Source organism: Limulus polyphemus, unplaced genomic scaffold (genome assembly GCF_000517525.1).
Source record: "Limulus polyphemus unplaced genomic scaffold, Limulus_polyphemus-2.1.2 Scaffold2604, whole genome shotgun sequence".
Taxonomy (NCBI): Eukaryota; Metazoa; Arthropoda; class Merostomata; order Xiphosura; family Limulidae; genus Limulus; species Limulus polyphemus.
In genome coordinates this window covers 50,750-64,234 of record NW_013668214.1, presented here as the reverse complement: position 1 = coordinate 64,234, position 13,485 = coordinate 50,750, and the positions used below count along the sequence as shown (strand labels likewise).

The window sequence follows — 13,485 nt, the reverse complement described above, 5'->3', positions numbered from 1 at the left end:
GCACACAAGCAGTCGTCGTGCAAGTATGTTAGTGATTAGAGCACAATCAGACCATACAATCCCATCAAAATACCAGCCAGAAAGGTATTTTACTGGAGACAGTGTAATGAGTGACGTGGATCCTTATTTTTAAAAGCCAGCAAATGCAAGCTAAAAAGGTAGGCAAACACTTCCCTGGTGCTAGCTATTCAATGCTAGTTCATGAAATCAGTATGGTCTAGATCAGACAATTGGATAAATATGTATACCATGAGGATACCTCAAGTGGTCTTACAAAGTACCCCATCCCACAGTAGGCACTGGTAGAGCTAGGGCTGATAGTTTAATTGCTTTGTATTACCCCAATTGGTTAAAAAACAAGAAAAGGGAAATATATATACACTTACCCGTTTCAAAGATGGTGAGTCAATTGAAGAATGGTGACCAGTTGAAGTCAAAACCCAGGAGACAAAACAGACAGATGGTGGAGATAATGAGATGAATTTGTGGTGAAACATCTACATGCCCACCTGGAGTATTTCGTCCAAATGCCAGAGAAACTGGGAAGCAAGAGAATGACACAGACGACAAATTTTATGTGAAGAAACACAGAACAGCCTGCAAGCATCCACATCCAGGAAGTATATATCAACCAGACAAGTTGGCAGACCCATCCAGTGAGTGTAGAAAAAGAGATCCCTGGAAGGAGTTCAAAGGTATAAACAGACAATGACCGGGACCCTAAAAGGGAGAGGTATATGATAGGTAATACTGAACAGCCTAAACAGGACACAATAATCAATCCAGATCTTGAATGATTGTAGAAGTGAGAGATAGAAGGAAGAGATAAAAGAGAAGGTGCAGTCATCTTCCTGAGTGGCAGAGGTATTTTAGGAAGAGAAGACCAATCTGGATAAAGTGCAGTGGAAGAAAGTATGAGAAGAATAATTGGCAATAGGTGAGGAGGAAAAAATAAGTCCTGAGAGAAAGGTGATATATAAAGCAAGAAGTCAAAGGGCTTGAAAAGGTAAAAAGTATGCAAATATGTGAAAGCATACAAAATCACACCAAGATCCCAGTCAGGCAAAGATATTGCCAAAGAGCAGAAGAAAGTGGATAGTAAAGGGGAATAAAACACCCTCTGGTACTGGGAAGGGGGAAATGTAATGGATAATACTACCCAATAACCAGCAATGGTGGAGACTGATAAACCATTACAAAATAACATTAGGGAGTAGTAATGGAACTCCAGACGTAGTTTTGGCAAAGTTCAATTACCATGACAATTTCTTAAGTAGATGAGAGGGGAAGTTCATTATCGAGGACACTTGAACCCTTAGAAGGATCCCATTCATCCCACAGGGCCCACTAGAGAAGGTGCATGTGTGCACACCTCAAAGGAATAAAGGATGTTAAGAAAGCCAGAGTCTCCTAAAGCAAAATAACCTTTTATAGAGTATGAGAAGGGCAAAAAATTTGGGTAAAGAGAAAGTTGAGCTTGGCTGAGAGGGGGAGTTGAAGAGGATACCCAGATGCACCAAATTCTGAGTGGGTGTAATAAAGAACTTTGATATCTTGACAAGCTACCAAAACTGAGCAGCCTCCTGTAGAAGAAGGGAGATGTAAGAAGATATCTTCTGGGAATGGGCTAAGAGGAGGCAGTTGTCCATGTAGAAGTGGAATCTCAGTCCCAAGCCATAAAGGTGGTGAGTGAAGGTCCTTATGGCTTTACTGAAGACATAAGGAGCTGACATTATGCTAAAGGGAAGAGAACAGAATTGGAAGACGTGATTCTAGTGAATGAAATGTAGAAAATGTCTGGAGGACTGAGCAATTGGGATGTAGAAGAGGTCTGAAATGTTGACCTTGGTCATCCACAGAGTGAATGAAAATGATCACTGGAGAGAAAACATCCATCTGGAAATGTGGTATGACCAGAAAACAACTGAGAGATGAGAGATCAATTATTGGATGTCAATCCTCAGTCTTCTTGAGGACCACAAAGAGATGAGAGTAAAAACTCATATGAGAGTTATACATTCTCAATGGAATGATTGGTCAAAAGATTCAATACTATTTACTCAAGATGCTGAAGATAAGACAAGATCAAATGAGAGAGAAAAGGAAATGGGAAGTGAAGAAACAGACCATGGGTGAAGACTTGAAGAACTCATCTGTCGGTAGAAAACTATGACCAAAAGTTGGTAAACCTACTTAAGCAGATACCCACGAGTCCTGAACTAATGGGATAGTCATAATCGAAATGTGCAATGGGCCTGGCAGTGGGGGATGCAAGAAGAGGAGAAAGGTATGGAAGATGATGGGTAGACTGACCCAGTCAAGGAACAGGAGTTGAAAGGCAAGGTTTAAAAAGGTGAAACACCAGAGAAGATAATGAGGACTGATGTCAGGCTGCCTTGGCCTGGGTCTCTAGTGAGTCAGGAACACCAAAGACATCAGGGCAAAGAAGGGAGCCTCAAAGATTATGCAGATAGGAAGCAGGCAGGGCACAATAGTAAGGACACAATACCTAACAAGTCCCAACAGCAGAGGAACAAAGTATGCAGGGATATGGCAGAATAAATGGTACAAGCCATAGTAGTAAAATAGAAGAGAAAGAACTTATATTGAAAACTCATCCGGAGCACGATGAAATACCTCAAACATATAAGAGGGAGAAGTAATGAAGAAGGGTGGTGAGAAAAAGACGAAAACAGAAAATTAAGCACTGAAGATGAAACAGGAGACGGAGGGGTCTGCTCCCCAAGCAGACAATAGTAATTCCAAAGATTAAGAATCTAGAAGGTAAAAATAGGAATGATTGTGAGCTTGGACATGAGAATCAAAAAGGTAAAGAGAATGAGGCATATGGTAATAGTTAAGAAGTTGTTCAAAGAAGGATTCAGCATGAACCCAAATGTCATTTGAGGGAGTGAAGACTAAATATTATCAAGGAATAAAGTATGAGAAAAATCATAAGACATGGATGAGAGAGAAAGAAAGAAACATACCTGAGAAATCAAGTCTTGAAACAGTATGGAAGGCTGATGACTTTTATTGACCTGTAAGGAAATATCCAATGCAAATCCAGGAGGGAACACAGGATCAAATTTGTCTTCCTCCAGTTAAAACACAAAACGAGGTAAGGAATATCGGAAGAATGGACAATAACAAAATGCATAGCATGCATGATGAACCCTACAACATGCTGCACAATAGCTGTGACACCCACCTCAGTCAACAATTCCCCTGACAACATAGTAGAGATAGGGCCTGTATGACAAAGTTGAATCACTGTCACTTGAAATTCATTATAATAAAGCTGGAAAGACAAAATCCAAAGTTTCATTAATAAATCCAAGTCTCATCAAATTGAATCTGAACAGTGTCATATGATGTTGAGGAAAAGAACAGTGTTACCACAAGTGAGAATGCAAAGAGGGAGTCACTGCACATGGTGGTTGTGTTGCCCTTCTATTTGTGAATGGCTTTGTTGCATGATGACATCATCATACACCTTACAGTTCAAGTTAAACACGTGAATTTAGATGGGAGATACCTCAAGGCTAGTGGCATGCAAATCTCATAAGCATGTGTGAGGAAGGTAGCATTTCTGTGTGCAGAGATGAGTTATTGTCTCGAAAATAACTTCATCCATATGAAGACAAATACAACAGATGACTTCTACATCAAATAATGAATAAAGTTATAGTAATGGGTAATGGTGTCAGAACTGTTCATCAGTATTTGAATAAACTAGCTTAAACAGACATACCAAAATAACAATGCATGATTAAACTAGGTAAATGTGAACATAAAAATAAACCTAATCATTGCACATAAACGAGTGACCAAATGCTACAATAATGACCTGATGAGCACTGCTATTGAGAGAAAGGCTTCGTTGGCACTGGATATGGCAGATATACTGTTTGACACAACATATTTCTTTTCTTTTACTCAAGGGTTCTTAAAAGAATGGTTAATTACTTACGTTAAAGTTATGATTACTGGACTGGGTATACAAAGCAATACCTGGATTAAACATACATAACAAAAAAGATTATAGGAACACTGTCAGGAATTTTTGGGTCAGTGTTGGAATTGACACCACATAATTCAGTTATCAACAAAATTTCATGAAACCTTAATTATATAAAATAACATTAAAAACAAATGTCTAATTACAAACATAATCACAAATATAATTTCTAGGATTATAATAATCTTTGAGTAAGTTATTCAAAAGAAAACGCATTTGCTTAAAATGTAGCACAACTGATGTTACCTAATCCTTGTGATTACCGTATACTATATGCTTAAAAAGTACTTAAGAGTGAACCTACTGTCTCTTACAGGACCATAGAAGCTGTCCTTACTACATAATGAACTTACATCACACAGATGAAATTGGTAGCAGTTGAAATTATGCTGGAGAAAGTTTAAGCCAGACTGGTCAGCAATTTTCACAAAGATATATATATACATCATTTCAAAACACAAATTACTGCAACTTTTTCTTTTCATACACAAAAAAACATGCTTATTCATTCATTCTATACTGAGTTTATGCATGATTTGAAACAATTAACAGATTAGTTCACAATATTACCTTCCAATGGCTGTGGAATTTCTTCAAATCTAAACTGGGTTGTGCAAGTCATAAATAACAAGCCACTTGATCGGTTGAAATCATGGAGAATCCATCACAGGCACCAACCAAGCACATGAACAAACAAGAAAAAGAATGGAAGAACTTTTTATGTCTGAGGTTATAGTAAGAGAATTCCCAAAATATTTTCCAGTGTTTTTTTTTTTTTAACAAGATCCTGACCACTTTCCCCTGCGATTTTATACAAATTTGCTCTCATCTCAGGAATGGAACTTGGAACAAAAAAAAAGAATATATAGAAATCCACAAACCATTCTCTTGCAAGATGTCAGTTTGTTTTTGTTTTTTTTAACTAAAAGATACGTTAAATGTCATTGTAAAATTTCTGTTTTCAAGATGTAATGCTTGGGCTTTTTTAAATATTTAGATAAATGTACAAAAAAATTATACGTAATTCAGGATACAACAAAGTAAACTTCCATTGAGAGTACTATATTTCTTAGTTTATTGAAATGGACTGAAAAGCATTTTAAATGATAGAAAAATATTCAAATAAGCACTAATTTTTTAAGCCAAAGCTGCATATAACTAGAAACATTTGTTTGAAAAAAGAAAAAACATTTTGTGATGGACAGACATTTTTATTAAAAGTAATTATCCAACAGGTGGGTTATACAACATTTTGGATCATTTCTGCAAATGCTGTACAAAACTCTAGAAGTCCCTGTTCGCCATTCACAACATACAAACTGTTTGTGCCCAGAATTGAATAGAACTTCTGAGGTATTAAACTTGTCACATTTCCATTAAAGTGCATTGACACCACAAAATATTATCAATAATAGCATTACACCCACCTGTCACCGACAACGTCAAAATCGTTTTCTACTACATCAGCTCAAAACTTGAAAAACAAAACATGAATCTGAGGAATTTCAACTAAATATTTAAAGCAAAACAGAGAAATTGGGGAATTAATACATAATCATACACCTATATATATATATTTATAATCATACAGATGATATTATTTACAAGCACTAAGAATACCTTTTGTACTAACACTCAATCTTGAGATCAACAATTAGTCTTAGGATGTATACTGTTTGAACCTGCAGGTATTTTTACATTAAAGCTCTTTGTTGAAATTACATTCAACTGACCAGTTAACATTAGTATTATTTTTTGCTCTTATACTAATGCAAAGATTCTCTTTTTTAATTTTTTTTTTTATTGATATACACTTAGAAACAGGGTACTAGAACATAACATTATGATACTGTACAATGTCAAAAAACAATAATAGTGATATTGATTATATATGTCAATAGCAAAGCTTTGCAACTATCTGTTATTTTCTCAGTTAAGCCAATATACATAGCAATGGTAGTGAGTGCAACTGAATACTTACGATTTTTGGTATTTAGAATGTAAAACTGTTTAACCATCATTAACAATGATATAAGTATGCACTCTAGAATGCTCACAAAAGCAGTAAGGACACTTTTCCTGTGTGTTCTGAAAAGAAAAGAACTGTGTTCAATATGGCAGATTTTGTGTTGATGAATCCTTCAAAAAAACAAATTTTCCAGACTGATTTCAACACATGCAGAACTCTATGAGACTGAGAAAAACCACTCTTTGCCAAACTCTTGTGAAGTTGAACAGTAAGGCTGTTTAACCTTAAGTAGCAATAATACAAGTGGTATGTGCAAGTTAAAGACATCTGAAATCCATACACATAACATACACTCTATCACTACATAAAGCCTAGTCTTACTCTTTCAATTTGCCCTTGTCCAGGGTTACTGATGAGGGGTGGAATTCCCTGAAACCTGTTTAAATCAAGGGTTTCTGATTCAAGTGGTGTTATAATTTTTTTTTAAAATAACACATACAACTGAGCAGGGTTAAACCAACAAGAATAATTACAAAATTATCTCCATAGTCATAAATGAGCACCATAGGGTTCTACAGAATAAACCAATAAGAACACAAAGTAATCATAAATCACAGCATTACTTAAGCAATTATAAATATTGGTAGTATCAGACAGTATCTAATGTTTTATTGCCAGCAACAATGTAATAGAAAATTTAAGTTGACTTGAGCTCAGCTACCAGAACTAAACCAAAAGGTGCAGCAAAAAAAACAACAAAAAACAAGTAACTTTTGCAGAATAAGTAAACGATTAAGTAATCAAACAGCATTTTGAGTTAAAGAAAAGTGGCTTTTAACCCACAAAATACTTGCACAAATATATGATCAAGGAGCAATGATGCCATATGTCAAGTATGGCTGAAAGTAACATGTACAGCTCTGTAAATTAAAGTACATCAGAGTAAGATGTATAGTTTGGTGTAAAACTACCACCTCCAAGTGGAATAAATATGAACTACTAACTAAACTTGGAATGACTTAAAACTAAGAAGCAAATAATTTGATTTTTTTCTACATACTGGGCAAGGTTTCATACCTCTTGTATCCAACACTAAACATTTTGTTCAGCTTTATTTGTACAGCATCTTGATTGCCATGTCTATTTAAAAAATGGTTTGAACATAGATAGAGAAGACAGACTGTAGTATAACAATAAAAGTAAAAACAGGTAATAAGCTGTTAGATTATCTGAATAAGAACAAGTATTCCCCTTCATCTTAAAGTACACACACTGCACTATAATAAACAAAATTTATATTACTATCAATTTTAAGTCTAAAACTCCTAAATAAAGTTAACAATATGTTCAAAATCAACCGGTATTTGAAAGACTGAAGAAAATTAAAATTCCCCTGGTAACAATAGTCACAAATCTCATGAACAACTACTGCAAATCACATACTATATAAATGCTCTTAAGTTTAGCATACGAGGTACAAAAATTTAAGTTAATTTCATAATCGTGTAATGTATAATTTGTGGTAATGTCTGAGATAAGAGGCATGTTTTTATAGTAGCATTCAATATTTTAGGTTTATAGTAATATTCTCAGTACTATAGACTAAAGCATAGCAGAGATACCTACTTCACTACATTTGTCAACTAAGTGAATTAGTCAAAAACAAAATGTCAACATAGTGATGCAAGATAAGAATAAGAAACATTTGTCCTGCATAAATACAAGTTTAACATATTTAGCTTTACCAGCCATATGGATAAGTATCCAGGTCACTGGGGTTGAGATAGAATACCTTGCTTTACTGGCCTCAAATTAATAACCAGGGTCACTTACTACAAAGGCAGAATAATGGATTTACTGAACATTTTAAACTAATGAAATTCAGGCAGGCCACTACCATGGGGAGTTCACAGCATGATCTGAATTACATGTACATGTCCTCTAATTTGTTAAACTGATGTTTTTATATTGTTTACACTGTCACAAGTTAGTCACCATAAAACTGGCAAATGAATGTACAGAAGCCAACACTTCTAATGCAGTTTCAACATAGTTTTTCATTCATTAAAGCTTGCGATTTAAACTTCTCACATTTCCAATATGAATAAATTACTGTGAAATAGCTGTGTATTTTAACTGAATATTTGAAGAAAAAAAAAGGATTAAAACAGGAATACCTTCACAGTACCAATACAATAAATACACCCCACACTATAAATGTTTTTGACAAGCCTGCAAATTGTTATTACAAGCTCCTTACAAATCTTGCTACTTTGAGTCTTTTTTTAAGGTGTTGGAATTTTCTATTAATCAGACTGAGAAATCATTCAAAGTAGATTCTAATACTTGATTTTGTTAAATTTCTAACTTTTTTAGAATTGTATCACAGAAATAAATTTTACTCAGTAATAAAGAGAACATCAATTTATTTTTAATTGACATAAAGATTACTTTTTTTAAAATCTATTTTGAAACAAATTACTAGAAAAGAAACATTTAATTTTCCTCCATTTGTTGAAGTATAATAATAAAATTCTTTCCAAAGATGTAAGTACAAACACAACTTCATTTACTTCAGTCTTGGCTTTCGTAATGGAAGAAAGATGCACTATCTTCCAAATAACTAGTGTTACTCTCCTCCAAATAATACAAGGAAATTAAATTAAATTTATAGAAAATGACATTTTTACAAAAATACAAAAGATTGTCAAAACTCTTTCAAATATTTTAACAAAGTTTAGCCTCCAAAATTTTAATTTAGAGTCTCATTTATAGTATATAAAATCCTACACAGAATTCCAATTGTTAGTTTTTCTGGAAAAAAAATTCAAAGAAATTTTTTTCAGTTATGGAAAAATTTGTGAGAGGAACCTTAGTGCACTGGTTTAGAGCCTAGTTATCACATTTCATACACCAAATCACTACAGATATTACCTGATCATGGATCACAATAACTTACCACTAAAAAAAAATCACACGTAACTTGCCTTCAATAAAGACAATCACAAAAGGATAGAGCTACAGATTAATCAATACTAATAATACTTGAGTACACAAGTAGTCTTTTGGTTAAAAATCCATAAAAAGTCTGGTACCACAAATAACCACGTTATACTATCTTTCCAATGATAAACATTATCCTGTTCCAAGCCAATAGTTACAGCAATCTTTGTCAAAAAATGCATGGCAAACACTGTTGTCCATGAAATCACTAGAAACAACAAGTGATGTATCAACAACTGTGATATTCTAGTCTTCTGTACACAACAACTATAATGGAGGTGATGTGGAGAAGTTAGCATGAACATTGTTGAAAGAATGACTGGGAAATAATTTACTGAAGTTATGTATCACTCATACAGATTTTACTAGCTTCAAGACTGTTTGATTCTCTTCCTAGGTGGGCCTATTGGTGGGATCTGTTGAGTGGCTAGAGCCCGAAAGGCTTCAGCAATGAGATGAGGTTGCCGATGAATCATTGTCTTAAACCCAGCTGTCTCTAATACATCTGTAGCATGCCTGAAATACCAGAACAATTAGACAAATTTATAATGAGTATTAAAAGAACTTTTAAATCACACAAATATTAATAAAACCAACAAATATTTGGACAAAATATATTAAACTTCACACATAACTATACAAAATACATAGTTGATTGTTCTTTATAATTAAAAATAAGAAATTAATTTATTTGGAAAGAAATAATGTAAAAAATAAAGTGTAAAACCAACAAATGGTTTCTTTCAGAGATAGTATAAAACCTTATCCTTACCACCCATATTAAGTTTAGTAACCAACACTAATGAGAAATTACACTTAACACAGAAACACACCAGCTTTACTAATGACACTTAAAATAGAAAAATATACCACCTTTACTGTTGTCACACTTGGAGGCTATTTCTTCACACTCAGAACCACAAGGAACAAACTGATCAGTTATTAAACTCTCAAATGTATGAAACTAAATAACTAAGATCATCTAGACGATTCTAAATTAATTTACTTACGTATTGATAAAATCAATGGCATGAGCCTTCAACTGCTCTGCACTATGCATATCAGCCAACGTTAGAACATCAGCAGCAGTTTCCACAGAAAGATTTGAACATAAAGCTTCTTCACACATTACTTTCAGTCGATCTAGAGCATACTGAAAGTAATAATATTATATTAAAACTGTTCTTAATGCTTAAAAGTGAATTTTTTTTCAGTAAAAAACACAACACAACCAAACACAACTTGACGATTGTGTACTAGTCAAAATAAAATGAATCAAAGAGAAATGAATAAAAAAAGTACATCAATTCTGATCTGGAATATTTTAAATAAACTGACAGAAAAAAATTTAAAAATCAACCTTTATATTATTGTGATGCTAAAAACATAATAAAAGTTTTAAAATAATTTATGAACTCATACATACACACGTGTAATACTTAGCATAAAAAAATCATACTGAATTATTGTTAGATATACACGACTTTCTGTTTAAGTATAACACGACAGTTAAATTTAGTTATTTTCAGAAGCGATAGTTTATTGCAGGTTTGTTTATGTAACTGTGCAAATCATACATTGTGTAGATGAACTGTCCTAAGTTGGCGACTGTTGTATTATTGTGCCATGTTACTAGAACCTTCCAAGTTTTTCTTGAATATTATTACATCATTATATCTTGTATTGTGTGAAAAGTTCTAGGCCTCAGTTGGGCTATCCATAAATAAGCATACAAAATGTACTTTGAGTAAGTAAGAAAAAGTTATCATTGTGAGTGTTAGTAAGTGATTGAGTTTAGCCATAATTAGTGTAAAGTGGCAATTTCTATCACATTGTATTGTAACAACAGTGTAGAAAATAATTTGTCCCGTCAATTGTGTTCTAAAGTAATTTAACACACCTGTGTGGAATTTTGATGAAAAGAATTATTTAAAGCTCTGGATACAACTGTGGTAACCAACAGTGTAACATAAGTGAACTTATCACTGATTGTATTGTAATAACAGAGCAGAGAAGAATAATTTGTCTCATTAATTGTGTTCTAAAGTAACTGAACCAGCCTGTGTGGTTTTTCATGAGAAGAAACTATTACTTAAAGCTCTGGATACAACTGTAGTGCTTAACTGTATAACAAACATTTGTATATACATCTGACTTGTTTTAATACATATATTATTTTAAAGCAAGTAGACTGTGTGCTGTTTGTTCGTTGTTGAAATTTATCACCAACAATTCACAGACTGTAAATAATCCTGCCCATAGATACATAAAAACCTGATGATTATTTCTAGTGACTTGTGAAAAGCATCAATGTATGTTAAGACACTTTATGTGTCTAAAAGTTAAACATTAATTATTACTGTGCAGGTATTTAGAGCCTCAAAGACTTTAATGGCATGGGAAGTATTCATCAATTCATTTAGACAACAGATGCAAAATGCTTAAATGCAGTACAGAAATTTTTGATGTGAAAATACAATGAAAATGTCCTTTTTAAATTTAAGTGTTTTTTTTTCATTTTTAAACATTCAAATGGCTAATAAGAAAAGGAAATCATTTCATAGCATAATAAAGTATTAGTTTCAAAATTTACAAATTAAAAATCAGTTTGTATACATACCTTATCTGCTGCAGCTAATAAATCATCTGCCATCTTTTCTAAATTTGGAGCTTTCCCAGTATAAATAAAACGTAGCATTTCTCGTAAAACCTCATGATCCATGTCAGTGATTTCTACCCGGTTCTAAAAAATACAAGTTCTAAGTATATTAAAAAATATTTTCATTTCATATGTATATTTTTGCAAAAAGTTGTAAACACTTAAATCTCCTCACTGCTTCATTAATTGAAAGAGCCTATATGTTAGTAGTCAGAAATATTAATTTGTTGTCATAAAAGCCCTAAAGAAAGTACAACACTTAAAATCTTTCAGTAAATGTATACAAAATACTATAAGCTTGACAGTCTACACCAGCTTCTATCAATATTAAGCCTACATTTTATTATCTAAACCAGTTTTTCCAATTCATCTGAAGACGTTTCATGACCTACACTGTGAGAACAGCTAATCTAGAATGTTAAGGGGTTCATTCTAAAAGTAAGATTAGTTGGAAAAAATCCATTTTAATACAGTTACCCACAACAGAACCAACTGTCCACAACTCTGAAATCTGATAATAATTAGCCATAAAATGTTAATACTTCAATGACAAAAAAGTTGTACTGTTGATCTCTGTCAGTTTTATATAATTAAGCTGCATCTGGTATTTATTTTACCTTGGAAAAAAAAATGTTACAAATTATAAATCTATCAGTTTTTACTAGTCCAATTGGCAAAGTTTCTAACATAATATGTTTAGCAGAATATTTGACAGATCTGAATGTTTGACACAAAATGGAAGATGCTATATCTGAAGTCAATAATGTTAACTTGTGTCTAATATAAACTAACACCAATATTTAACAAAAGTTCTTGTTTCTATAAATTAAAACTTTTTCATGATGTATCCCCTAAATCTATTGTACAACAAGCACAAACATTAAACACAACAATGTTAAACAATTATATGAAAAATCAGTGTTTGTTAAAATCTTATAATCTTTAACAGAAAAATTACAGATTAACCTTCTCACACCAAGGTACTTATATGTGAACTTAGAAGAAAATGACAAACATGCCATTTGTCAAAGCAAATTTGCAACCAAAACTACAAAAGTTTTGGATTGAATCTATGTAATAATTTTTGTTCTGATGAAATCGTTGGAACTGTTGAGCAATACAAACTACTAACCTGTTTTTTTTCTTCCATTTCATGCTCAAACATGGCAGCAAACACAGGTGATCGTGCTAATTAAAAAATAAATAAAAAATGTTGAATAGAATGTGAAATAGGTGGCTACTGCCTATTAGAAAAACACTTGTAGAAAATATATTTGGTGACATACATACTACTTATGTAGCTCAAATATAAAGGATGATGTACATTTCAAAAGTCTTCCACCTGTTGTCTGAAGACTTTTGAAATGTCATCCTTTACACTTGAGCTTTGTAAGTAGTATTTTACAATTTGAAACAAAGTCACGACTTCCCTTTTTTTTCATAATATAACTATGATTTTTTTTTACACACACAACATGTCACACCACCCTGGTCAACTTTCTAGAATCACTTCTCCAACAGCCTAATTTTTTACACACACAACATGTCACACCACCCTGGTCAACTTTCTAGAATCACTTCTCCAACAGCCTAATTTCAGTCTAATCAACATGGTTGCTGCACTGAACACAGTAGTTCACAATAATGAAACACACATACTCATCGGTTTACAGTAGTTCTATATATCTGTTATATATTTTTTACAATTACTATCACAACTATTGTTTTGGTGTATTTTGCCCAAACAATTTCAAAGAAAATATGGGTGAAAAAAAATTCCTCAGGACAGATTTCCATATGTATATGAAAAGTAAAAACACATACCTACATACT

The 13,485-nt window shown here is 32.9% G+C and overlaps 1 protein-coding gene across 4 annotated transcripts in view; it reads right to left on the bottom strand.

Annotated features, from left to right (window-relative positions):
• Positions 1 to 5,211: 5,211 nt before the first annotated feature.
• LOC106467411 (protein roadkill-like) overlaps positions 5,212 to 13,485 on the bottom strand; it is a 49,326-nt gene continuing 41,052 nt past the window's right edge. For all 4 annotated transcript variants that reach the window (XM_022395595.1, XM_022395593.1, XM_022395594.1 and 1 more), the window contains 4 exons: positions 12,785 to 12,840; positions 11,614 to 11,736; positions 10,004 to 10,146; positions 5,212 to 9,509 (listed from right to left, as the gene is read on the bottom strand). In XM_022395595.1, the coding sequence (XP_022251303.1) occupies positions 9,365 to 9,509; positions 10,004 to 10,146; positions 11,614 to 11,736; positions 12,785 to 12,840 (467 nt within the window). In that variant the 3' untranslated portion in view covers positions 5,212 to 9,364. The remainder of the gene's footprint in view (positions 9,510 to 10,003; positions 10,147 to 11,613; positions 11,737 to 12,784; positions 12,841 to 13,485) is intronic.